This window comes from Rhinopithecus roxellana, chromosome 10, assembly GCF_007565055.1.
Source record: "Rhinopithecus roxellana isolate Shanxi Qingling chromosome 10, ASM756505v1, whole genome shotgun sequence".
NCBI classification, from domain to species: Eukaryota; Metazoa; Chordata; class Mammalia; order Primates; family Cercopithecidae; genus Rhinopithecus; species Rhinopithecus roxellana.
The window spans coordinates 2,244,929-2,267,036 of NC_044558.1; the positions used below are offsets into that span (position 1 = coordinate 2,244,929).

Below are 22,108 nucleotides of genomic sequence, written 5' to 3' on the forward strand. Positions count from 1 at the left end.
CTAAGGGGGAGGGTTTCCAAGGGAGCGCACTTCCGGTGCCCTTTCTTTCGCCAGCATTACCGGCCTGAACCCTCGTGTGAAGGGTGTAGTACCTAAGCTGCAGCGGGGTAGAGGCGGGCCGGCACCCCCTTCTGACCTCCGGTGCCGCCGGCCTCAAGATCAGACATGGCCCAGAACTTGAAGGACTTGGCGGGACGGCTGCCCGCCGGGCCCCGGGGCATGGGCACGGCGCTGAAGCTGTTGCTGGGGGCCGGCGCCGTGGCCTATGGTGTCCGTGAATCCGTGTTCACTGGTGAGCAACCTTCGCCCGCTCGCCGGACGCTTCCAGTCCCTCCCCCAAACCCCTTGCCCTGTCTCACCGCTCCTCGCGCCCCACCACGAGCCTAGCTAGCATTTACTCTGAGCAGCGGCCTGGCCTGATCACCACCCCTCTCCCCACAGTGGAAGGCGGGCACAGAGCCATCTTCTTCAATCGGATCGGTGGAGTTCAGCAGGACACTATCCTGGCTGAGGGCCTTCACTTCAGGTAATGGCGGGCAGAGCTTGACCCTGACCTTTCACCCTTGACGCCGACCCAGCGGTGGCTATAGTGGGACGTGCAACAGGATTCAGCGCTGCTCTTTTTCCTCCTCCTCATCTCTGCTCCTAGGATAGTGGGTGCTGCGCGAACCTCCAGCAGCATGTGAACTGTTGTTTCCCAAAGGGACAAGAGAATCTCTCCTTGTAGGTGGTCATGGGGAGGAGCAGGCCAAAAAACGCGTGGTGAGGGAAAACCGGGCAAAGCTAGTGAAACTGCGGCTTTTTTGAGGGAGGGGGGCGCGGGAGTTTTGCTGTGTCGCCCAGGCTGGAGTGCAGTGGCGCGATCTCGGCTCACTGCAACCTCCGCCTCCTGGGTTCAAGCGATTCTCCTGCCTCAGCCTCACGATTAGCTGGGATTACAGGCGCCCGCCACCATGCCCGGCTAATTTTTGTATTTTAGTAGAGACGGGATTTCACTATATAGGTCAAGCTGGTCTCGAACTTCTGACCTCAAATGATTCGGCTGCCCAAAGTGCTGGGATTCCAGGCTTGATCCACCGTGCCTGGCCGAAACTGCGGCCTCTTAATACCTATCCCTGTCCCCTGCAGGATCCCCTGGTTCCAGTACCCCATTATCTATGACATTCGGGCCAGACCTCGAAAAATCTCCTCCCCTACAGGCTCCAAAGGTAGGTCTGAGCACTTGGTAATCACGTGGCAGGTGGGATGATCAAGGGAGCTGGCAAGAAACCCCAGGGGAAGATGATAGTGTCAGGCCTTTAGGCCTTAGTTTCCACGTCTGCAAGAACTGTAACAAAAATACCTGCCTCCTGGGGTCAAAGCAGCACATTCTGAACACCTTGTGTTTGCGTGCTTTCTACTGTCTCCTCCCTGACATATATTCAATAAGAGTATTGTTTGTCCCTTGTTTTATTCACTGCCTAGATCAAAGCCTTGTTTTAAAGCCTTTTTTTCTAACTGCCTGACTAGATCTACAGTTACATCCACTAGTATACTCTGTTCTGGAGAAGTTTGTCCCTACCCTTGACTAGTTCACCTGTTCTCTCCTTCTAGACCATACATAAAAGCCATGCCTTTGAGTTCTCCAGACCTCTTCCTCCTCCCCACCCACCCACACACGCTTACACACACACATACCCCCTGGGTGAGGTAGCTCACCTGTAACCTGTAATGTACTTCTTTGTACTATACCTAGTGCAGGTGGCTTATTTATTTACTAGACTGCTGGGCCCTGGAATAAAAGATTCATTAAACACATTATTGTCCCCCAAGTCCTTACAGGAGACGTGATTATGGTACAGCGTGAAAGCACCCACGTTAGAGGTTGCATGGAGTACAGAGGGGGAAAGAGCAGTCAGCTCTGCTGGTGACGGGGTTGCAGTTCCAGGCTTCACAGTGGGTGAGGGTGCATTTCACCTGTGCTGCCTCATGTCTTCCTTGTCAGCCTGATTAACTCTCCTCCCCCCAGGGCAGTGCCAGGCTGTACATCATTACACAGGGCATATAGGGAGGAACACGAAGGAGAAAATGCTTGGGAAAGTGTGTTTGGCCTTGACCAGCCACTGCTGACCTCAATCTCAGACCTACAGATGGTGAACATCTCCCTGCGAGTGCTGTCTCGACCCAATGCTCAGGAGCTTCCTAGCATGTACCAGCGCCTAGGGCTAGACTACGAGGAACGAGTGTTGCCGTCCATTGTCAACGAGGTGCTCAAGAGTGTGGTGGCCAAGTTCAATGCCTCACAGCTGATCACCCAGCGGGCCCAGGTCTGACTCCCACTACCATCTGCAGGGTGTCAGGCTTTCCCTTCTAGGCCCAGAGTACTGGGAATTAGGAAAGACAGCTTAATAGAAGAGGATTGTCACCCTAGTGCCATTTCCACCTAAAATCTGTGCTAATTGCCACTGTGAAGTAAGGAGAGCCAGCATTAGAACTCGGTAGCACTTGGTATTAGGAAGCACAGAGGAAGATGGCCAAGTCTTGGCTTTTCCTGCACCTCTTTCAGCAGAGAGGCTTATGTTACAGGTTTGCCTGACAGGAAGCTAAGGCAGCGCATATTGTATTGAGAGAGTGAAAGATGAGGGGCCACAGCCCAGTCCCCTCAAACCGCCCTTCCCCACCCTGCCCCAGGTGTCCCTGCTGATCCGCCGGGAGCTGACAGAGAGGGCCAAGGACTTCAGCCTCATCCTGGATGACGTGGCCATCACAGAGCTGAGCTTTAGCCGAGAGTACACAGCTGCTGTAGAAGCCAAACAAGTGGGTGAGTCGCAAGAGCGGTGGGGTGAGGGCTTCCGAGATGCAGGAGGAGGAAGGACTCCATGGATGGGGCTCCTGACTAGCACTGGGTCTCCCTGACTCTGTCCCACGACAGCCCAGCAGGAGGCCCAGCGGGCCCAATTCTTGGTGGAAAAAGCGAAGCAGGAGCAGCGGCAGAAGATTGTGCAGGCTGAGGGTGAGGCCGAGGCTGCCAAGATGATATCCTTCTGCGTGAGAGGTCTCAGCCCAGCCCCTGGGGCGCCTGAGCTCCCCATCCTCCTTCACGGGCAGGCTGATGAGACTAAGGCGAATGCGACTCTGTGCTCTCTGGCCCTTGGCTCCTTGTTGCGGGTGGGGACTACAGATGAGATCTGAAATCTTAGTGGGGGTACCTGAGCCCCGACTCCCCACTGTAAGGCCAGATCAATAGCATTGCTGGCCTTCCCTTCATTTCTGCTGCTGCCCCTAGTTCCTGGCAGCAGCCTGCAGGGAGGCCCACAGGTGGGGTCCAAGGTAGAGCGGGCACAAGCCACCTGAGCGCAACCTTGGATCTGACAGCCCAGAGGAGGACTGTAGCAAGGGAGTGTGGTAAGGACGGGGCTAGGGATTGAGACCTGCCCTTGTGTGAACCTTAACCCTCCTCACCTTGGAGAAGCACTGAGCAAGAACCCTGGCTACATCAAACTTCGCAAGATCCGAGCAGCCCAGAATATCTCCAAGACGGTGAGTGTGTCAGCCCAGCATCTCTGATGGGGCTGCCTTGAGAAAGTGCTTTCAGTTAAGGCACATTGACGTGAGGGAATTCGAACCTTGCTTGTTCGGGTTTCTACTCAGAGTGGTTTTATGGCCGGCGTGGTGGATCACCTGAGGTCAGGAGTTCAAGACCCACCTGGCCAACATGGTGAAACCCCATCTCTACTAAAAATACAAAAGAAAATTAGCCTGCTGTGATGGCGTTTAGCTATATTCCCAGCTACTCAGGAGGCTGAGGCAGGAGAATCACTTGAACCCAGGAGGCAGAGGTTGCAGTGAGCTGAGATCATGCCACTGCACTCCAACCTGGGCAACAGAGCAAGACTCCGTCTCAAAAATAAATAGCCGGGCGTGGTGGCTCACGCCTGTAATCCCAGCACTTTGGGAGGCTGAGGCGGGTGGATCACAAGGTCAGGCGTTCAAGATCAGCCTGGCCAAGATGGTGAAACCCCGTCTCTACTAAAAAAATACCAAAAAAAATTAGCTAGGCGTGGTAGCGGGCACCTGTACTCCCAGCTACTCAGGAGGCCGAGGCAGAGAATTGCTTGAACCTGGGAGGTAGAGGTTGCAGTGAGCCGTGATAGCGCCTCTGCACTCCAGCCTGGGCAACAGAGCGAGACTCTGTCTCAAAAAAGTAAATAAATAGGCCGGGCGCAGTGGCTCACGCCTGTAATCCTAGCACTTTGGGAGGCCGAGGTGGGCGGATCACAAGGTCAGGAGATCGAGACCATCCTGGCCAACACGGTGAAACCCCGTCTCTACTAAAAAAAAATACAAAAAATTAGCCAGGCGTGGTGGTGGACACCTGTAGTCCCAGCTACTTGGGAGGCTGAGGCAGGAGAATGGCGTGAACCCGGGAGGCGGAGCTTACAGTGAGCTGAGATCGCGCCATTGCACTCCAGCCTGGGCGACAGAGCAAGACTCTGTCTCAAAAAAAAAATAAGTAAATAAAAAATAAAAATAAATAAATAAATAATTGGCTTCTCCAGTACTCTTCCCCTCATCAAGAATGATTCCTCTGGGTTCCCTGACCTTTTGTTCTTGCCTCTGTTACTTTGCTAATAGTCATAGCTGCTGCTCACTGCTCTGGATCCCTAAATGAGAGTAGAAGCCATGTCTTATTCATTGCTGTATCCCTGCCCTAATCTGCATGTGTTCCATTAAGTGGCTACTGAATTGCAGGGGTCAGAATTGAGGTCTTTGTATTTCCTGCCCTGTAGATCGCCACATCACAGAATCGCATTTATCTCACGGCTGACAACCTCGTGCTGAACCTACAGGATGAAAGTTTCACCAGGTGAGAGATGTGACCACTCAGTGGGGTCTCACAAAGAACGTGGGACTTGGGTCTGGTTGCTTGGGCTCTGGAGCCTGCTACAGCTATTCATATGGCTCTGAGAGACATTGAACCAAGATTAGAAAAGGGGTGGTTGACAGTTTCTATCTTGTGTCTCATAGGATTGATTTTATGAGATCAAATAGGATTATTCACATAAAAAGCACTTTAATTATAAAGTTTTCATCCAACCAAAAAGTGATGAAAGATGATACTCAGTGTTCTTACTCAAGAGCCCTCAAACTCCTCCGGTGCAGGGAGGGATGTTAGGAAAGAAGATGAGAGGCCGGGCGCGGTGGCTCAAGCCTGTAATCCCAGCACTTTGGGAGGCCGAGATGGGCGGATCACGAGGTCAGGAGATCGAGACCATCCTGGCTAACATGGTGAAACCTCGTCTCTACTAAAAAAATACAAAAAAAAAAACTAGCCGGGCGAGGTGGCAGGCGCATGTAGTCCCAGTGACTCGGGAGGCTGAGGCAGGAGAATGGCGTAAACCCGGGAGGTGGAGCTTACAGTGAGCTGAGATCTGGCCACTGCACTCCAGCCTGGGCGACAGAGCGAGACTCCGTCTCAAAAAAAAAAAAAAAAAAAGGGAAAGGAGATGAGAAATAGCAGTGGCCATGAGAACACGCCGCCTCCTTTCATGAATCAGAGATTCCTGGCTGTCAACCCTGTTTGTCTTTTCTCTTGGGAGCAAAGGAGGGTTCAAAACTGAGTGGGGCCTGAAGCTGTCAACTAACATGTGCATTTCTCTTCTCTGCTTCCTGTTCATCTGGCGATCTGGCACCACAGAGGAAGGTAAGTTGTTGCTGCTTCTGTGGGGTCCTGCAGGCTACCTTCTCCCAGTACCTGCCTCCTACCCTACTCCCTTTCCCACCTCCCCGCAGACAAACCCTCAATCAGGGTAGGAGGGTCATAGAGGGAATGGCCTAGAGTGTCCTGCCTCTCACATTTATGTCCCCTAATGTCATCATCTGTCTTTTTTTTTCTACAGTGACAGCCTCATCAAGGGTAAGAAATGAGCCTAGTCACCAAGAACTCCACCCCCAGAGGAAGTGGATCTGCTTCTCCAGTTTTTGAGGAGCCAGCCAGGGGTCCAGCACAGCCCTACCCCGCCCCAGTATCATGCGATGGTCCCCCACACCGATCCCCTGAACCCCTCTTGGATTAAGGAAGACTGAAGACCAGCCCCTTTTCTGGGGAATTATTTTCCTCCTCCCTGTGTTAACTGGGGCTGTTGGGACATTGTGTGATTTCTCAGTGATTTCCTACAGTGTTGTTCCCTCCTTCAAGGCAGGGAGGCGATAACCACCAACCCAGGAACTCTCAATAAATTTTTATTACTTAACCTGAAGTCAAGGCTTCACGCTTCACGTGTTCACGAACTGGATAACGGGCAGCACGCATGCGCACGTTTACATATTCCTCCTGAGTCTGTCTTCGTGTCTGCCAGCAGGGGGCGCAAAAAAAAAAAATCTGGCTGGGGCAGCTACGAGGAAGCTGGGCCTGGGCTCCAAAACAGGACCCAAACTGGGACGGCTGGCCCTGAGTCCTGGAGGCCCAGCTGTGCTCTTCACCCCACCCTCCATTTCTCCCACACCACCCGTTTTTTTAAGGCTGGACAGCCATGGCTTTGCTGAGCCAGGTTTAAAATCTGATGACCCCAACAGAGCTGCTTCCTTGGTCGCAAGGTTCCTTGTGGAACCTTCCTGGTTCCTTGTGGCTGTGGGGAGCCTGCCTGTGCCTGTTGAGGCACTTCTGTGCCCAGAAGCCCAGTGGATTGCGTGGCCTGCTATAGGCCACCCACATTCCATTTCTCAGTCACCAGGCGTGAGGAGCTGCTAGCTAACACGGCTCCCTGTGTGGAGGTGGGCTTTTCATTCCCACAGCTCTGGGGCCAACGGAACAGGTGCCTGTCTGTTCAGTCCACAGATAAGCTGACAATTATCTTCCCAAGACAGGCCTTCCTGAATCTCAGGCACCAGAGAAACAAAGCCACTGTTTATACCTGAATCTCCCACTACTGCCCATTTCCCATCCCTGAGGGGAGACAAGGAAGATGTAGAACTCAGACAAAACATGGGGGCAAAGTATGTACAGGAACTGCCAAATGCAGATAGGGCAGCAGGTGGATCTGAACAGAGGGACTGGGTTAATCTGCTTCGATTTTTAAGATGTTTTTCTCTGCTTAGGGTTGAGTATCGAAGGACAAAGCAGACGTCGCAGCCCCAATCCTGAATTGCTGGGAGGCTGAGATCAACAGTTAGACAAAAGACAGGTCAAGTGACCTGGATCAGTCTTCCTCATGTTCCCATTCACACTTTATTTCATGTTCCCAAGGCGGGAAGACAATGGAGGTGCCTAGGGAACCAGTGTTTCCAAATCTTGCTGCAGCCGTAAAGGCAGCCATTTTGTCTTCTTCCCATTGTTCCCCTTTGCCTAGTGATTTGTCCCCCATCCAGAGGGGTGAAGGTCAGAGGTTGTTCATCAGTAGTCCTCCATGGTCTTCAGGGGTCCCTGAAGGTCACTGCCGAAAAACCGACCCGGGGGCCATCTTTACCAGACAGTGTTAGGAGCTTCACAATTAGACCATCCAACACTGTACTGGAAGATGGACCCAGGGCGGGCCAAAAGAGAACTACGGTGCATGCTCACCAGTTGCTACAGGGACCCTGGCCACAGGCCAGGTGAGGTCTCTTGAGAGGGGGCGAGCCAACCCCAAGCTCAAGGTCGACTGTGGGTTCTGGATCCACCAGGTGACAAATCGCACTGGGTGGGCGGAGGGGCTGGGGCCCATTGTGTCCCTTAGTGGCAGCCCGTCAACAAAAGCCACCCCTTGTACAGCACTCTCAGCTCAAGACAAGGGGCTTCCGGGGTGCGTGGGAAGTGGGGAGGGGGCTGTAGCCAGCTAAGAGCTGGGGACCTGAGGCGATGGATGTTGCTGACACAGGGACAGGGGCCTCCATCATTACCCGGCAGTATTAGAGACTCCCAACCGCACCCAAACACTGCTGGGTAAGACGAGGGCCCCCACCCAGCCCGCCCACCTTGGGTCAGGCAGCTTCAGGCCCAGGCTCCCTGCGGAAAAGCTGCAGATCCCTGGCTCCCATCCCCCCACCACCCGAGTCCCTGGGGACACTTCCTGGTGAGCCTTGCTACCCGCCACCAGCCACACCCTGGGTCGCTGACTGCTAGGCCCAGGTTGCGGTCCAAGCAGCCCTCCGAAGCCCCTCGACCGTTGGCCCCCTGCCTCCGAGCCACCTTCCCCCACCCCCGCAGCCTGTCCCGACCCGCAATACACACCTATTTACCCACCCTCGTCCCCCCTCTGCAGTCCCTAGCTCAGCCCAGGACCTCTCCCCTGGTGGCCTTTACCTGTCACCGGGCCCGCCTGCCCCCAGAGAGTGGGTGCCGGGGAGACGAAGGGGCTTTAAGGCCCCCATATTCCACGGCCTAGAGCCCGCCCTGGCCTCCGCTCTTCCTCCTTCCTTCTCCGCCTGCCGGGCAGCGCAGGCTCCTTACCTGGGCCCCGCCTGCCACCCTGCGCACAGGTGTGTCCTCCTGCCATAGGCTGCCCCTCACCGCCTTAACCCCTTCCCTCCCAGCGCCAGCCACGGGCACCTCCTCTAAGGCTTGGCCACGCCTCTGGGCCTCCCACCCTCTCCCAGGGCCCTCTTTTCTCCAACTTGCCCAGTCTCACCCCTGTCTCCAGAGGAACAAAAAGTGGGGGCTGTTCTCGGGTCCCCTCCCCACAGCAGCTGCTGTCCCCAGGACTAGCCCATTCCTCTGTGGCCTCAGACCCTGCCCACAGCAAAGCTGGAAGGCCAGAGAGATCCCTGAGGTCAGCGAGGGGTCAGCTGGGCAGGAGTTGGGCTGTGCCGCCACGCGGTGCCCGGCCTGTGCTGGGGTCCCCTGAGGGAAAGGTGAGGGAGAAGGCCCCGCCAGGCCTGTGAAGGGTAGGTGGGTCCCGGCAAGGTGCCCCTAGTGTGGAGTTACCCACCGCTACCCAGAGACCCCAGCTGGCCCGGAGCATCAGCCCTGCCCCTCGATTGAGGCCTGCAGAGGGAGTGATCACGCTCCACTCTCCGGACCGAGCTGCTCCTGGACCCACCTCACAGCACAGCCCTCAGTGGAGTCCAAGTCGCACCCCAAGGGCAGGTAGCCCAAGGGCGGTTAGAGGAGGTGGGACTTGCCTTTGTGCAGCTCCGGCTGGGATAGAAAGGGCGTTGCTGGGAGAGGGGACCTGAGCCCGACAGGTGATTGCCCCACCCATGCCCTGGAGGGCCGCAGCCCCAGGGAGCTATTGTGTTGCTCAGTCCTTAGCTGTTCTCTCTCCCGGTCTTTGTTTGCTTCCTTCTTAATACCTGCCAGCAATTATTTGATGCTTGTGATCGGGTTGTGAATCTGTCTCCCTGACCAGCCTAAATTCCAGGAGGTCGGGGGACTGCGAAAGCCTGTGGTGCCGGGGCCTCTATAAGAAGGATTTGCTGAATAATGCACGCTCAGCCTCTGGGCTTTGGAACCTGTGTCGTCTCAGCCTTTCCAGGAGTGGGCGCCAGCCCTTCCTGAGGGATGACTCCCACCGGCTTTCCTCCCCAGGAGACCAGTGTTTCAAATAAAGAAGAAACGCCAATCCTGACATGGGGGAAGGAAAGGGGACCAAAAAACAGAGCAGTCTTCAAGCCAGCCAGCTCTTCAAACTCTGCCCAAAAGGATAAGGGCGGCAGTAGCCTGGGTGAGGGGAGGAGCTGGGCGCGCCTGGGTGCACTGAGGAGCCAGTCCCTGTTCCCGCCAGAGGGGACGCAGCAGGGCTGGCCTCGGTTTTGCGCTTCCGGCTGTTAACTACTCTTCTTAGTTCAGATCTGGAAGTCGGCATCAGGGGAGTGTGATCAGACCCCCCTGAGGGTGGCCCCAGCTGCAACTCCAGGGTAAGGAGTGTGGACTCTGGGGTCAGACGGCCTGGGTTCAAATCCCAGCTTCACTATTCCATAACCCTGTGACCTTGGGCAAGTGACCAAGTTACTTAGTCTTTCTGTGCCTCAGTTTCCTCCACTGTAAAATGAGAATGATAAAAGTGCCTAGACTGAACTATCGTGTGTAGCCTTTTAGTCCCTGGGCACATGGCGAGCTTGTGGTGAGTCACTGTGCCCGTCTTATCGTCGGCCGCCATCTCGGTGCTTTTCATAATCACCTTGTTATGATCGCCCTCCATTTTAAAGAAGGAGACTGGGGAGCTTCGCCCACGGTCACCCTCCCACGTGTGAGGCGGAGCCCCGACCCACGTCCGTCTGACGGAAGGCGGAGCTTTCACTCGAAGGCACGCACGGTTACCCATCCTGCCCTCTGGCCGCCCACTCACTGGGCAAGCAAAGCGTTCAGAGGCCACACAGTGATCCCAGGGCTTTATTTACAAGAGGAGAAGGGTTGGCCCTGCCTGGGGCCTGGCTGGGCTATATACAGGGTCAGGGAGAGGTGGGGGGATGCAGCCATTTAAATTACAATAGAATGGGGCGCTCCTAGATTCAGGTTGTGAGTCTGTCCACCGTGGAAGGCTTCCGCAGGTTCAGGGCTGAGGCTGCCAAGAGAAGGGAGTGAGGGAGTGAGAGGGTGGCTGGAACCTGGAGGGGGAACAAGAAGGTCTGGGGCAACTGGGAAGCACAGAGTGAGGCTACGGCCACCCCATCCACCCAGGGAAGGCAGTGGAGCCAAGGACACGGGGCAGGGCCGGGAGGACACCCAGGCAGAAGAGCTGTACCATGGCCACCTGAGGACAGCGCCGCTCACTTCCTCTTGAGGGAACCCTTGCTCTTCTCCTTGTCTGCTGACCGCTGCTTCTTCACTTTCTCCTCCCTCTTGTTCTTACTGTGCAGGTTCTCATACACATCCTCCTTGTGTCTGCAGCGGGGTGCAGGGGGGCAAGTACAGGTAGTGGGTGCAGGTCAGGAGACAGGGCGGGGGACTCGGCACTGGCAGCCCCCTCTGGCCACCCCATCTCACAGGCGACCCAGCCACTGTCCCCGCACTAGACTCCAAGCTTCTAGAGGACGGAAGCTACATCTCATACAGGAGTGCACAGCTGGTACCTAGCAGAGGCCCACACGTGGCGGGCACTCGGGAAATGCTTATGAATAGAAGGGGTGAGACCCAAGCCTGAACTTGAAGCCAGGCCCCCCCAGCTGCGACACTTGTCCTCTCCAGAAAGTGAGGATCGGGTTGGGCAGGACAAAGGGGTGGATGCCGGGCGGTGGCAGTCAGGGCCACTCACTTGGACGAGGTGCGGGAGGCCTTGGCATGGGCGTTCTTCATGGCTGGGGGGTAGGTGATGTTCCCGTACTCCGACTCCTGGCCCTTCTGCGACTATGGGCAGAGGGACGGTGGGAGGGTGGTGATCCCAGCAGGGCCAGGTGGCACCTGTCCCGCACTGCAGCCCCCCCAGGCCCTGCTCTGCACGCACCTGTAGGACCTCCAGCTTCTTCTTGGTGGTTTCAATGAACTGGGCGATGGCCACGTAGATGAACTTGTACTGCGCCTCTGTCTGCACCATGCCCGAGCGCTGCGCCCGCACCATCTGGATGGTCTTCTGGATGTCAATGTCACAGTCCAAGCCTGGGTGGAGGGCAGTCAAACCTCAGGTCCAGGCATAGGCAGACACCGAGGGTCTGCTCACCCCCGCCCCCAAGCCCCCAGGTGCCCCTCACCCTTGGTGGAGATGTTCTCCATGAGCATGTCGATGACAATGATGGTGCCCGTGCGGCCAATGCCGGCGCTGGGGAAAGACGGGGGTACCGTCAGAGGCCAGTCAAGCCCTCCCGGGAAGGGGGGTACCCAGTGCTCAGCTCCAGCCCCAGGCACCACAGGAGCAGCCTGAGCCTCCAGTGATGGAAGGGAATGTGCCCAGGGTCACCGGGCAAGTGACGACAGAGGATTGCCCAGCTCTGCATGGGCATGCTCCACTTCTGGCTCTGTGGTGCTGACGCCGGCTCCCTGGCTGCCACTGTCCTTCCCTCCTCCACTCCTAGCGCCGACTCCTCACTCCTGGTGAGTGGCTGCCCCCACCCCGGAAGACCTGGGACCCCCAAATTCCACCACTATCCTGTCGGCTCCCAGGTACCCTGAGCCCTCCCCGCCTCTCCCTGCAGGAGTTCTGGAGCATCTCTCAGCGCGGTTCACTTCCCTTTTTTCTTCAAACCCTGACATCAGGAAAAGGACAGCTCTGAGGCAGCAGGGTGCAGGCGCACCGGGGCAGGACACTCAGAGGAGCAGTGCAGTAGGAAGTTTCTCTCCTTTCCCACCCCTGGGCAAACAGACGCCAGGGAGACCCCAGGCCCACCCTCGGCTGGGTCCATCAGGCTGATGCCCTGAGTCGCACTGTCTAATTTCAAACCCAGATTGTCAAAAATAACCCCCCACACCCACTTCCTTCCTGTAATGTCTAAATAAAGGCCACGGGGCTTCCAAGAAGTGTGTGATGTGTGTGTGGCGGGTGAGCAGGAGGGTAGCTCTCGGGGATGGGCCTGTCTCTGAGAGAGCAGAGGACAGAGCCGGGTCCCCGAGACAGCCCGTCAGGGGCACCTCTAGATTCAGCCGACTTGTCCCAGGACAAAGAGCTGCTGGGGGAAGAGGAGGAAGCCAGAGGCTGTCGCAGGCCTGGGGTCCACGGCGGGAGTGGGAAGGGACCAGAGCAAGGCAGGTTCCCATTTCCCCCATTCTCTGCCTGACGTGAGTTACTAAGCCAGTAACAGCGCCCCGTGTTTGAGGGCTGACGGAATTCCAGCCGCAACGACAGGGTCTCATTGAGTTCTCACTACAACCCTGAGGTCCTGATTTTACAGAGGAGGAAGCTGAGGGTTAGAAAAGTTAAGTAATTTGGCCGGGCGCGGTGGCTCAAGCCTGTAATCCCAGCACTTTGGGAGGCCGAGACAGGTGGATCACGAGGTCAGGAGATCGAGACCATCCTGGTCTACATGGTGAAACCCCTGGTCTACACGGTGAAACTCCGTCTCTACTAAAAAATACAAAAAACTAGCCGGGCGAGATGGCGGGCGCCTGTAGTCCCAGCTACTCGGGAGGCTGAGGCAGGAGAATGGCGTAAACCCAGGAGGCGGAGCTTGCAGTGAGCGGAGATCACGCCACTGCACTCCAGCCTGGACGACAGAGCTAGACTCTGTCTCAAAAAAAAAAAAAAAAGAAAAGTTAAGTAATTTGTCCAAGATCACGCAGCTGGTAAGCTGAGGGGCCCTGCACCCGCTGCCTCTCATCCGCCCAGGCCAGGCCGGCTCAGTGGGCTCATCTGTGGGACCCCTGCTCCTCCTTGTGGCCCCCACCTCTGCACCTTACCAGGGTCTCCTGATCACAAACATGAGGGTAGATAGAGGAGCTATGTGCACCCCCAAAAAGGCATCGCCCATCCCGACACAGCCCTGGGGGCCAGGATGGGGCACCCCCTGGGGAAGCTGGGAGAGAGGGCGGAGTCAGGAAGAAGCCAAAGCCCTGGGGCTACCGATGGAAAAAGAGGAGGAAGGGGGAGCGCATGCCCCATGGATGTTCCTGGGAGGCCAGAAGAAACCAACAGAGTGAGACCTGGAGAGAAAGCGGAGCAGCCAGGACCCAGGCCTACTGTGGGTGCCTGCCCGGCCTTGCCCTGCCTAGCTTGGGCCTGGCCAGCAACTGGGTCCCAGGTTCCTCTTCTGTATTTGGTAGCGTTGGGTGAGATGGCACATCTGGGGAGGGCTCTGAGGAAGACACCCACAGGCAGAGGGCCAAAGTGGGGCTGGTTCCAGCCACATTCCACCCAGGGGTCTGGAGCCATGAGGGGACCCAGAAGAAGCCGGGAGTGAGTGGAAGGCACCAATCGTGTGAGTTAATGTGTATGTTGCTTATAACGCTCATGGCACTTAGCAGTATTTACTTCTCAGTGGTCACTACTACCATCAGGATTATCATCCTCACCTGCAGTGTACGATGATGGGCCCTGCATGAGGCAGACTTTCCTGCCGCTGGTTGATCTGGTCCAGGAAGCTGAGGACACCCCCAGGCTCACTGGGGACCCCATGGTCGGGCCAGCTCAGGTACTGGTAATGCCAGATCTCCCGAATCAGGTCCCCCTGAGCCGAGGACACAGGGTCAGTGCCCCCTGCTCCCTTGGAACACCCCACCTGTCTCGCCCTACCCAACCAGAGAGGAGAACAAGTCCAGGGAGGGACTCCCGGAGCAGGGCAGGGAGTGGGGGCCACTCACATTGTCCAGTGGGGAGACCTGTAAGGTGCGGAGTTTGTATTCGGTCGTGTCATGCTCCCCGCAGTTGGTCACAGAGTAGGGCCCATAAATGCGTTGAGTGCCCACCTCGGGCCAGTATGGGACACATTTGTTCTGGAAAGGGAGGGTCGGGTGGGGATGAGGCACAGAGCAGGGCGCTGTGGCCCATCCCAGGTCCTGCTCTAGGTTCTGAGTGCCTGGCACCGGCCCAAACGTTTGTTGGATGGATGGATGAGCTGGCAGAGAGGCAGGAGACCTGGGCTCTCGTCTCAGATCAGCCACCAACAGGTGGTGCGACCTGGCCAGCCGCTTTACCGGTACATCCATTTGTCATTCAACAAATGTTGCCAGGGCAGGCATTGTCCCTGAAGCCGTGCAAACCAGGCTGCAGTCACAGACACAACTAACACCCAGTCTGTGCCCCTGTGCCTGAAGGAGCTCACAGAGACAAGTGACCGGGGGAGACACCGCGCTGAGGAGCGTGGCTGAGAATGAGGAAACTCGCCCTCTAGGTCCTGGAGAAAACAAGACCTGAATTCACAGAGAAGGCAGCGCTTCAGCTGTGTCTTCAAAAACGAGGCATCTGCCAGGCAGAGACAGTGTGGACAGAGAGTCATTTCCTAGCAGAAAATGAGCTTGTGCAGGCCGGGCGCGGTGGCTCACGCCTGTAATCCCAGCACTTTGGGAGGCTGAGGCGGGTGGATCACGAGGTCAGGAGATCGAGACCATCCTGGCGAACACGGTGAAATCCCGTCTCTACTGAAAATACAAAAAAATTAGCCAGGCGAGGTGGCAGGCGTCTGTAGTCCCAGCTACTCGGGAGGCTGAGGCAGGAGAATGGCGTAAACCCGGGAGGCGGCAGAGCTTGCAGTGAGCAGAGATCTGGCCACTGCATTCCAGCCCGGGCGACAGAGCAAGACTCCGTCTCAAAAAAAAAAAAAAAAAAGAAAGAAAATGAGCTTGTGCAAAGAAAGGCTGGGAACCCGAAAGAGCCGCGGCTGCTGGGAGCGGTGAGCCTTCAAGAGAAGCATGGGAGTCAGAGGGAAACCACCAGGCCTTGAATGCCAGGCCTTCGAGTGTGACTTTATCCCAAAGGTGACCAGGAGCCATGGAAGAGATTTCAGAGAGGAAGGAACTTGACCCAGTTTGTCACGGATGGCATCACTTCAATGGCAGCACAGAGGGTGCTGTGTAGGGGGAGCCTACAGAGTAAGAGGCAGACTCCAGAGACATCTATGGGGCAGGGAGGACAGGAGGGGCCTGGATGCAGACAGGTGGGGAAGGTGTAGGAGGAAGGAGGACAGCCTAAAACCTGTGTCTGGAGCTCAGAAGAGCCCAGGGATGCATGCAGGGATCTGGGGGTTGCATTGTGTAGTCGAGACTTTGTCACTAGCCCTCAGTTTCCCAACAAGGGCTGGACCCTCACCCCCCAGATCCCTTTCTGCCCTGGCATCTGACGGTTCTTTGACTTAATGGTATGACCACAAGGAAGGGGCACAGATGTGGGGATGGGGCGGGGTGCCCTACCCGGCCTTTCTCCACCTCTCGGGTGGTCATGACGATGACGCGGGTGTTCTCCTGCCACGCCATCTGCCAGAAGTCATTGACCGTGGCCTCTAGACAGCCTTGGCTGGCGATGTAGGTCTTAGTGTTCTCATCAGGGCCTAGCAGCTGGTTCTGGACACAAGCGTGGAGAGATGCACCCCAAAACAGTGAGCCCCTCAGCCCAGCACAGGGCCTGAACCACTGCTCCCCTCACCCATGCAAGAAGCCAGCTTCAGCTTTGCCCAGGCGTCTCTGGATCTAGGGTCCCCCACCAGACAGGGAATTCCCAGGGCCCAGCCTCTCCTCCCACATGACCCACACCACTGACCTTGATGTAGTTGGCATTGATGTAGTCGGACCCAGGGATGTTACTGTCACGTCCCTGCAGGATCACTCGGCTGTGGTCAACTGGCAGTGGGTGGAAAGGAGGCGAGATGGCCTGGGTCAGCCAGGGACTCACCACACCTGCGTCAGACCCTCCTGAGCTAACAGGCCATTCTGGTCTCAGAAGCCATGAGGCTTGCGGGGGACTGTGGGCAGCAGGGGTGAGGGATCGTCTGTATGGAGGGAGTGAGGGATTCACAAGAAGGAGGTTGGGAGCAAGGGGCAGCCTGCCTGCTGGTGGTGGGGAGGCACTTCTGGGAGGAGTAGAGGCCTTTTGGAGAAGGGGTGTGGGGAGATGGCCCCTCCTGGAGTGGAGGGTGGAGACCTGTGAGATAGGGGCTGCGGCTGGGACAGGGGCGGTCTCCTGGGTGAATGGGGCAGGGGCGGCGGCTGGGGCGGGGCGGTCTCCTGGGTGAAGGGGGCAGGCTGGGTGCTCACAGGGCAGAATGTTCTTGTAGCGGTTCTTGCCCTTGTTCTCTGGCCGCTGCCCTTCCAGACGCTGGTGCAAGTTCTTCACCTCCTGCTTCTGCAAACTCTGAGATGTGGGTGAGGAAATGAGCATCACCTCCCAGAGACAGCATCCATCGAGGGAGCTCACGTGGGTCGGGTCAGGAGCAGAGGTGGGCAAGGGGAGGAAGGTGTCCGCCTGGGGCCCCACACTGCCGCCACCGCCTCAGCTGCCCCAGCCCTGCCAGTTCCCCACCATGCACCTCAAACTCCTCCCAGAAGCCAGCCTTGGCTGTATCCTCGGACTGCTTCTTCTTGTTCAGTTCCAAGACTCGGTTCTCAATGTCAGCCGCATTCACCCTCGTGGCGTAGTACGGCTGGGGTAGGGGAGAGCGAGAAGTCAGCGACTCAGAGGTCTCAGAAGCTCACACCTGGGGGACAGCTCAGGGGAAGGGAGGAAGCAGCTGGGCCCACGCCTGACCTGCCGCAGGTAGACAAAGGCACCTGAGGCCTCCTCAATTCCCGTCTTCTTGAAGTGCTCCACCAGGTCCGTGAGGCTGTCGAAGGTCTCTGAACCACCCACTGTGTAGCGTCCACCCTGGGGGGAGCCAAATAAGGCCACTCACAGGGCTCGAGTCTCCCTCCCTGGGCCCCAGCCTTGAATTCAAGCCCAGGCAGACCCTCCCTGCCGCCCACACTGCGGTCACAGACAGGAGCCTCAGCAGAGGCTCCCCCACCACCCGGCTGCCTTACCTCACACATGACCTTGATGTGGGTGACCCTGAGCGGGGAGCCTGGGCCAGCCTTGGGCTGGTCACTGAGCACAGATAGCACAAAATCTCCGGGCTGGCTGAGGCTCTCACGCACAAGAAACGTCCAGGGCTCGCCCTTGGCCTGCAGCAGCGTCTCTGCCTGCCCTCCAGACATGTGGCCATGGTACCACCTACAGAAGGCAGCGTCAGGGAAGGTGAGACCAGGCCACAGCGGAAGGCGCTGAGCAGAGATATTCACAGAGAAGGGCAGGAAATCGAGCACCTACTGTGTGCCAGGCACTGGGCTAGATGCTTCCAAATCCACCATCATATTGATGCCTCTCACAAACATGCTGACGGCTGGGTATAATATCACCCCCATTTTACAGATGAGGAAACTGATGCTGAGCTGTTCCTCACCGGCCTAGGGCCCCTGAGGGACTCCAAGGCAAGCCTCCAGAGCTCTGCTGCCCAGGCTGGAGTGCAGTGGCACGGTTATGGCTCTCTGCAGCCTTGAACTCCCAGGCTCAAGCTATCCTAGCCTCCAGAATTCTGACCAGGCTTTGAACCCAGAGACCACCTCTGAAAGGCAGAAAGCCTGGCAATATTCAAAATATTTGGAAGAGAGAAACTAAGGAAGAGTGTCCATGAAGGATCAGGCTGTGCCCCGGCAGAGACCAGAGGCAAAGAGAAACACAGACTGAGGCCACACCACAGGGAGTGGTGGGAGATGGACAGAGAGACACAAGGCACAAGGAAGGCCGATGGGGTGCGCTCCCCCAGGGAGGCGGGGAGGACGGCCCCACTGGGGAAAGAGTGGTGTAGGGGGCTCTGCGGTGCCCTGGATGATGTCACTGAAGGGGAGCCCAGGGTTCAAAAGGGTTCAAAGGCATTCAAAGGGGCTGTCGGGGCAGAAAGCAGAACTAAGCCCTTTCCCCAAAGCACACCCCTTTCCCAGGAGGAAACTGTAGCCCCACAATGCCCTGCCCCACAGGAAACCACGTGATGGAAAAAACACAAAACTCCTTCTGGGGAGAGAGTGAGAAGTGGGGTTGTGAGGTTTCCTCAGCCCAGGGACAAGGGGAGGGCGGGCAAATTTTCCAACCGCAGGGATGGGGGGAAGGAGGGGAGGACCAGTCTGTCCCAACCCATCTCACCCCTGCCCAGAGGTGACTCCAGCCGAGAGACCCCCCAGAGCCTCCATACCCCATTAGGCCACTTTAGCCCACCACTTGGGGACAGGCTAGGACCCCAGGCAGCAGGGAGGTGGCTGAGCCCCTTCCCTTGGGCCCCAGGATGAGGAAGTCTCCATGCAAATGTCAGGCTGACCACAGGAAGCGCAGAGCCACCGAGGGACAGATGCAAATTCCCTCAGAGAAGGAGGCGCCACAGACAAGGCAGGGGACACAGCAGAACCTGGGAGAAAGTCTCTCACACACTCCCAGGTTCAGGGGTGACACTGGCTCCTGGGATGGGTCACCCAAAAGGGCCTTCAGTGTGGCTTCCCTGGTCTTAACCTCCTGCCCCAGCACTGCCCTCCCTTCCTTCTCTCTCTTCTCTTTGAACCCAGGCCTCAGCCTCCTCTGCAGGGGCCTCCTGGGGCCCTGCTCCTCTCTTCCAACTCTAGGCACTGGTCAGCCCGTCCTCCTCCTCCTAGCTTGAGGCAAGGAGAAACAGAGGACATGAGCTTTAGAGGGTCTCACTGGCAAAAGCCCCCTGAGTGTTGCGGTAGGGAAGAGGAAGGGCAGGGGGCAGACGGAGCCAGCCATGTGAGGCCCACAGAGGAGGAAGGCCTTGAAGGAGGCAGATCAAGGAAAGGAAGCCTCCCAGGTGGGCCACAGGGCTGTACCGCGACCGAATCCAGCTCTAAGTTTCAATCAGTGACTTGACCAAAAATATTGATGCAGTTTGGAGGCCCGGATCTCAGAAAGGCTGCAAGCTGGCAGAAGCAAGTTTCCCAATCATTTCAACAACCGATCCGCGAATGCAGGGCAAGGGCAGGTCGGCTTGGCCCAGGGGTCCGTGTGAAAAGCCCTAGCGTTATTCCGCTGCCCTTTAAGAGGACCTGGCATTGAGAGGCGGCGGCTGAAAGGAGCCATGGTGTCCTGAGGAGTGTTCAAAGCCCCCCAGCCCCCCATCCATGCCTTTGGAAGACCACAGGAGGAGTCGAGGAGGGCACAGGAAGGAAATGCCTGGAGTATTATTCTGTGCCCGGGATAGTGCAAGACCCTTTACACAGGTGAACACTTCACATCCTGCTTTCAGTGATCTCTGTATTTGACCCCACAGGACAGACCCATCCCCACTGGGCGGCTGGGACAAGATATCAAGTGTCCTGGCAACCGTTCATCCCCATCCTCATCCCCAGTGTCAGCTCCTCACTGTCCTAACATGCGCTGGGGTGAGGGGCAGACGGAGGAAGGCAGGCTTGCTTCCAGAGGAAGAAGAGCTTTCTAACAACAGAGCTGGCCGGCACAATACGCTGGCCACCAGCAGTGGCCTCCCTGTCTCTAGTGGGACCTGGGCTGCGGCAGCCAGGGCCCCTGGTGTAGGGCAAGGCAGCTTTCTCTGGCTTCCTCGGGGTTAGGTGGAAAGGGTGGTAGGTTAGGCTTTGAGACTCCATGCCACAGGACAGCATGGAGGAGGGACACTGAGAGCCCCAGCCGGTGCGGGGAGGGGAGGGGATGGAGGGCAGGCAGTGCCGGGTGCCAGGCTCCCTGTCTCCCTGGCCGCTCAGGGCGGGAGCCGACTCACCCCTGCTTGCAAGTGGCGGGGGTACAGAGGCCTCACCTCTCACTGGTAGGATCGGAGCAGTTCAGCGGGTACTTGAGGTGGATGATGGTGCCGTCGCGGTCCTGCAGGACGCCCTGCTGCTGAGTGTAGTACTCCACCAGCTCTGTCAGCGTCGCGAACTTCTCCCCTCCATACAGGTCATAGAAGTCCCCTGAGTTCTGGATCCGAATATGGGTCACCTGATCCCCCACCCTGCAGGGCACCAGGCGGTGAGGCCAGTCGGTGCAGGAGTAAGGCAGGAGGGCAGGGATCGGCTGAGGTCCTGGGTGGGGGCACACATGGGCATGGGTGGGCACAGACAGGGATGGGGAGGGCAGGGGTGAGGGGCGAGGGCACAGACGGGGCGTGGGGATCGGGGAGTCGGCACTGCCATGGGGAACCAGGAATGAGTGGTTCAGGGCCTGGATGGCACAAGATAGTGGCGAAAACGCCGGGGGTGGGGGGGCCCACCTACCTGACAGAGAGCGAGAAGTCACCCTGGTTCTTGCGACTGGGCCGAGCCAGGAAGCTACCATGGACACCTCGGCCCTTGAGCAGGGTCTCTGCATCCAGCCCACTGAGGTCTCGGTGAAACCACCTGGGCGGCCCAGGCAGGGCAGTGAGGAGGGGTCCCGTGGGCACCAGGCACCCTTGCCTCCTGTCTACTGTGGGCGGCAGGCCCTTACCTCACCATCCTGGGGGCTTCCGGAGAGGAAGGGGGCGCAGGGAATGAGGAGGTGCAGCTAGTCTGGGCAGGCGGAGAACTCAGGGACTAAGCCTCAAATGCAGCTCCCAGTGCCAGGCGGCTTCACCACCCCCGGTGGTCCCAGTTCTGGGGCTGCCACTCCACTGGCCTGGGGCAGCCGGCAGGGCGGGGACAGGAAGAGGCGCGGCCGACCCCTTGGGGGAACTCACTTGCACTTCTCGTTTTAGAGCAGAGCAAGGGAAGAGAAGCAGAGCACGGTGGCACTGGGGGTGGGGACGGGGCCCACTTCCCACACGTCTGCAATCAAAGGCTCAGGAGCATGGCATTGCACCTATGTGACAACACATGCAGTAAGGACACACGTGTGCATTGCACACTCCAGGCCCAGATCATACTTCATGCATGTGAACTGAGACGGTCACACAGCATCTCTTCCTCCTCCACCAGCTGCTTTTACACAGCCCTCCCTGGCCCACGCTAATGACAATGATGGCGGTGACAGCTGTCATCGAGTGAGTCCTGCTGGATGCCGGGTGCTGTGCTATAATGGCATCCACATGCCTCGTCTGATTGATTTCTCACCACAGCCCTATGAAACAGGGGCTATCTTTATCATCTCACAGACAAGGAACCTGAGGCTCAGGAAGGGTAAGGCATTGCCTGAGTCCCTCAGTGAGTCAGCTGCAGTGCCAGGATTCAAACCCAGACAGGCCGGTTCCAAAGCCAATGCTTTGAACTCCTATACACCAGCCCTCAGGGCTTCAAAGAACAGAGATTAAGAGTCTCCTTGTGCAAAGGGGCTGCCATGGGAGCGGGAGACTGATAGTTAAGACCTTGCCAATGCTTGCAAGAGAGAAGGGTGCACTTCTCTAACCAACATATGCGGTTTGTCCATGCCACTGTGGCAGAGGGATGGACAGCATGACCCTGAGCAGCCCTGTCAAACTTGGGTCCTTTCTGATTCTTGTCCCTAGGCCTCTGCCCTGCCCCAGGACTCCCACCAGGGGGCCTATCTCCCGGGGGCTGGGGACCAAGGTCCTCGCCATGGCTGATTTTCTCAGGGCTGGTTGATCTCACAGGCCCTAAACACTAAGGTATATGATGCTCCCTGCCTATAATTCCAAATACAAATGCCAACACCGCCAAACCAAAACGAGGAAAAGCAGCTCAACAGGGGATACATAAGAAACACATATTGGTGGCTTCCCCTAGGGAGGGAAACTGGGTGGCTGGAGGACAGGGCTGGGGGTACACTTGGTTCTCTACATACCTTTTTGAATGTTATATGATGGGCATGCATTACTTTTATAAAAATAAATATGCTAACTGGGAACAATTTCTGGGAAACTTTTAGGGTGCTGG

The 22,108-nt window shown here is 57.3% G+C and overlaps 2 protein-coding genes, 1 long non-coding RNA gene and 1 other non-coding gene across 5 annotated transcripts; 2 read left to right on the top strand and 2 right to left on the bottom strand.

Moving 5' to 3' along the window:
• Positions 1–8: 8 nt before the first annotated feature.
• Positions 9–6,239, top strand: PHB2 (prohibitin 2). The gene is made up of 10 exons (XM_010385883.2): positions 9–292; positions 442–526; positions 1,129–1,208; positions 2,122–2,306; positions 2,671–2,800; positions 2,912–3,015; positions 3,442–3,519; positions 4,770–4,846; positions 5,678–5,683; positions 5,880–6,239. Exons 1-10 carry the CDS (start codon positions 166–168, stop codon positions 5,905–5,907), a joined length of 900 nt encoding a protein of 299 aa, XP_010384185.1. The 5' UTR covers positions 9–165; the 3' UTR covers positions 5,908–6,239.
• On the top strand, positions 3,085–3,353 carry LOC115900227. The gene has a single exon (XR_004059892.1). It is a non-coding gene; the product is annotated as a small nucleolar RNA U89 (small nucleolar RNA).
• A 930-nt stretch (positions 6,240–7,169) lies between the features above and the next one.
• On the bottom strand, positions 7,170–8,380 carry LOC104680084. The gene is made up of 2 exons (XR_750400.2): positions 8,261–8,380; positions 7,170–7,412 (listed from the first exon to the last, which is right to left on the bottom strand). It is a non-coding gene; the product is annotated as an uncharacterized LOC104680084 (long non-coding RNA).
• A 1,890-nt stretch (positions 8,381–10,270) lies between these two features.
• Positions 10,271–21,504, bottom strand: PTPN6 (protein tyrosine phosphatase non-receptor type 6). 2 transcript variants are annotated; one of them, XM_010385886.2, is made up of 16 exons: positions 20,727–20,983; positions 20,516–20,638; positions 20,059–20,253; positions 17,270–17,459; positions 16,998–17,114; positions 16,780–16,893; positions 16,508–16,604; positions 16,014–16,093; positions 15,668–15,817; positions 14,123–14,254; positions 13,835–13,989; positions 11,584–11,651; positions 11,340–11,491; positions 11,151–11,242; positions 10,641–10,780; positions 10,271–10,460 (listed from the first exon to the last, which is right to left on the bottom strand). In XM_010385886.2, exons 1-15 carry the CDS (start codon positions 20,732–20,734, stop codon positions 10,666–10,668), a joined length of 1,788 nt encoding a protein of 595 aa, XP_010384188.2. In that variant the 5' UTR covers positions 20,735–20,983; the 3' UTR covers positions 10,271–10,460; positions 10,641–10,665. The 2 variants fall into 2 exon arrangements, with proteins under 2 accessions (XP_010384188.2, XP_030794222.1); XM_030938362.1 differs by having other exon boundaries at positions 20,059–20,638; positions 20,727–21,504.
• Positions 21,505–22,108: the final 604 nt, after the last annotated feature.

Coding starts and splice junctions, on each gene's coding strand:
- PHB2 (XM_010385883.2), top strand. CDS start 166: ATGGCCCAGAACTTGAAGGACTTGGCGGGACGGCTGCCCGCCGGGCCC. Junction 527..1,128: donor GCTGAGGGCCTTCACTTCAG/GTAATGGCGGGC, acceptor TGTCCCCTGCAG/GATCCCCTGGTTCCAGTACC. Junction 2,801..2,911: donor TGTAGAAGCCAAACAAGTGG/GTGAGTCGCAAG, acceptor GTCCCACGACAG/CCCAGCAGGAGGCCCAGCGG.
- PTPN6 (XM_030938362.1), bottom strand. CDS start 20,609: ATGCAGAGACCCTGCTCAAGGGCCGAGGTGTCCATGGTAGCTTCCTGG. Junction 15,818..16,013: donor TCAATGCCAACTACATCAAG/GTCAGTGGTGTG, acceptor GCTTGTGTCCAG/AACCAGCTGCTAGGCCCTGA. Junction 11,652..13,834: donor CCCATCATCGTACACTGCAG/GTGAGGATGATA, acceptor GTCTTTCCCCAG/CGCCGGCATTGGCCGCACGG.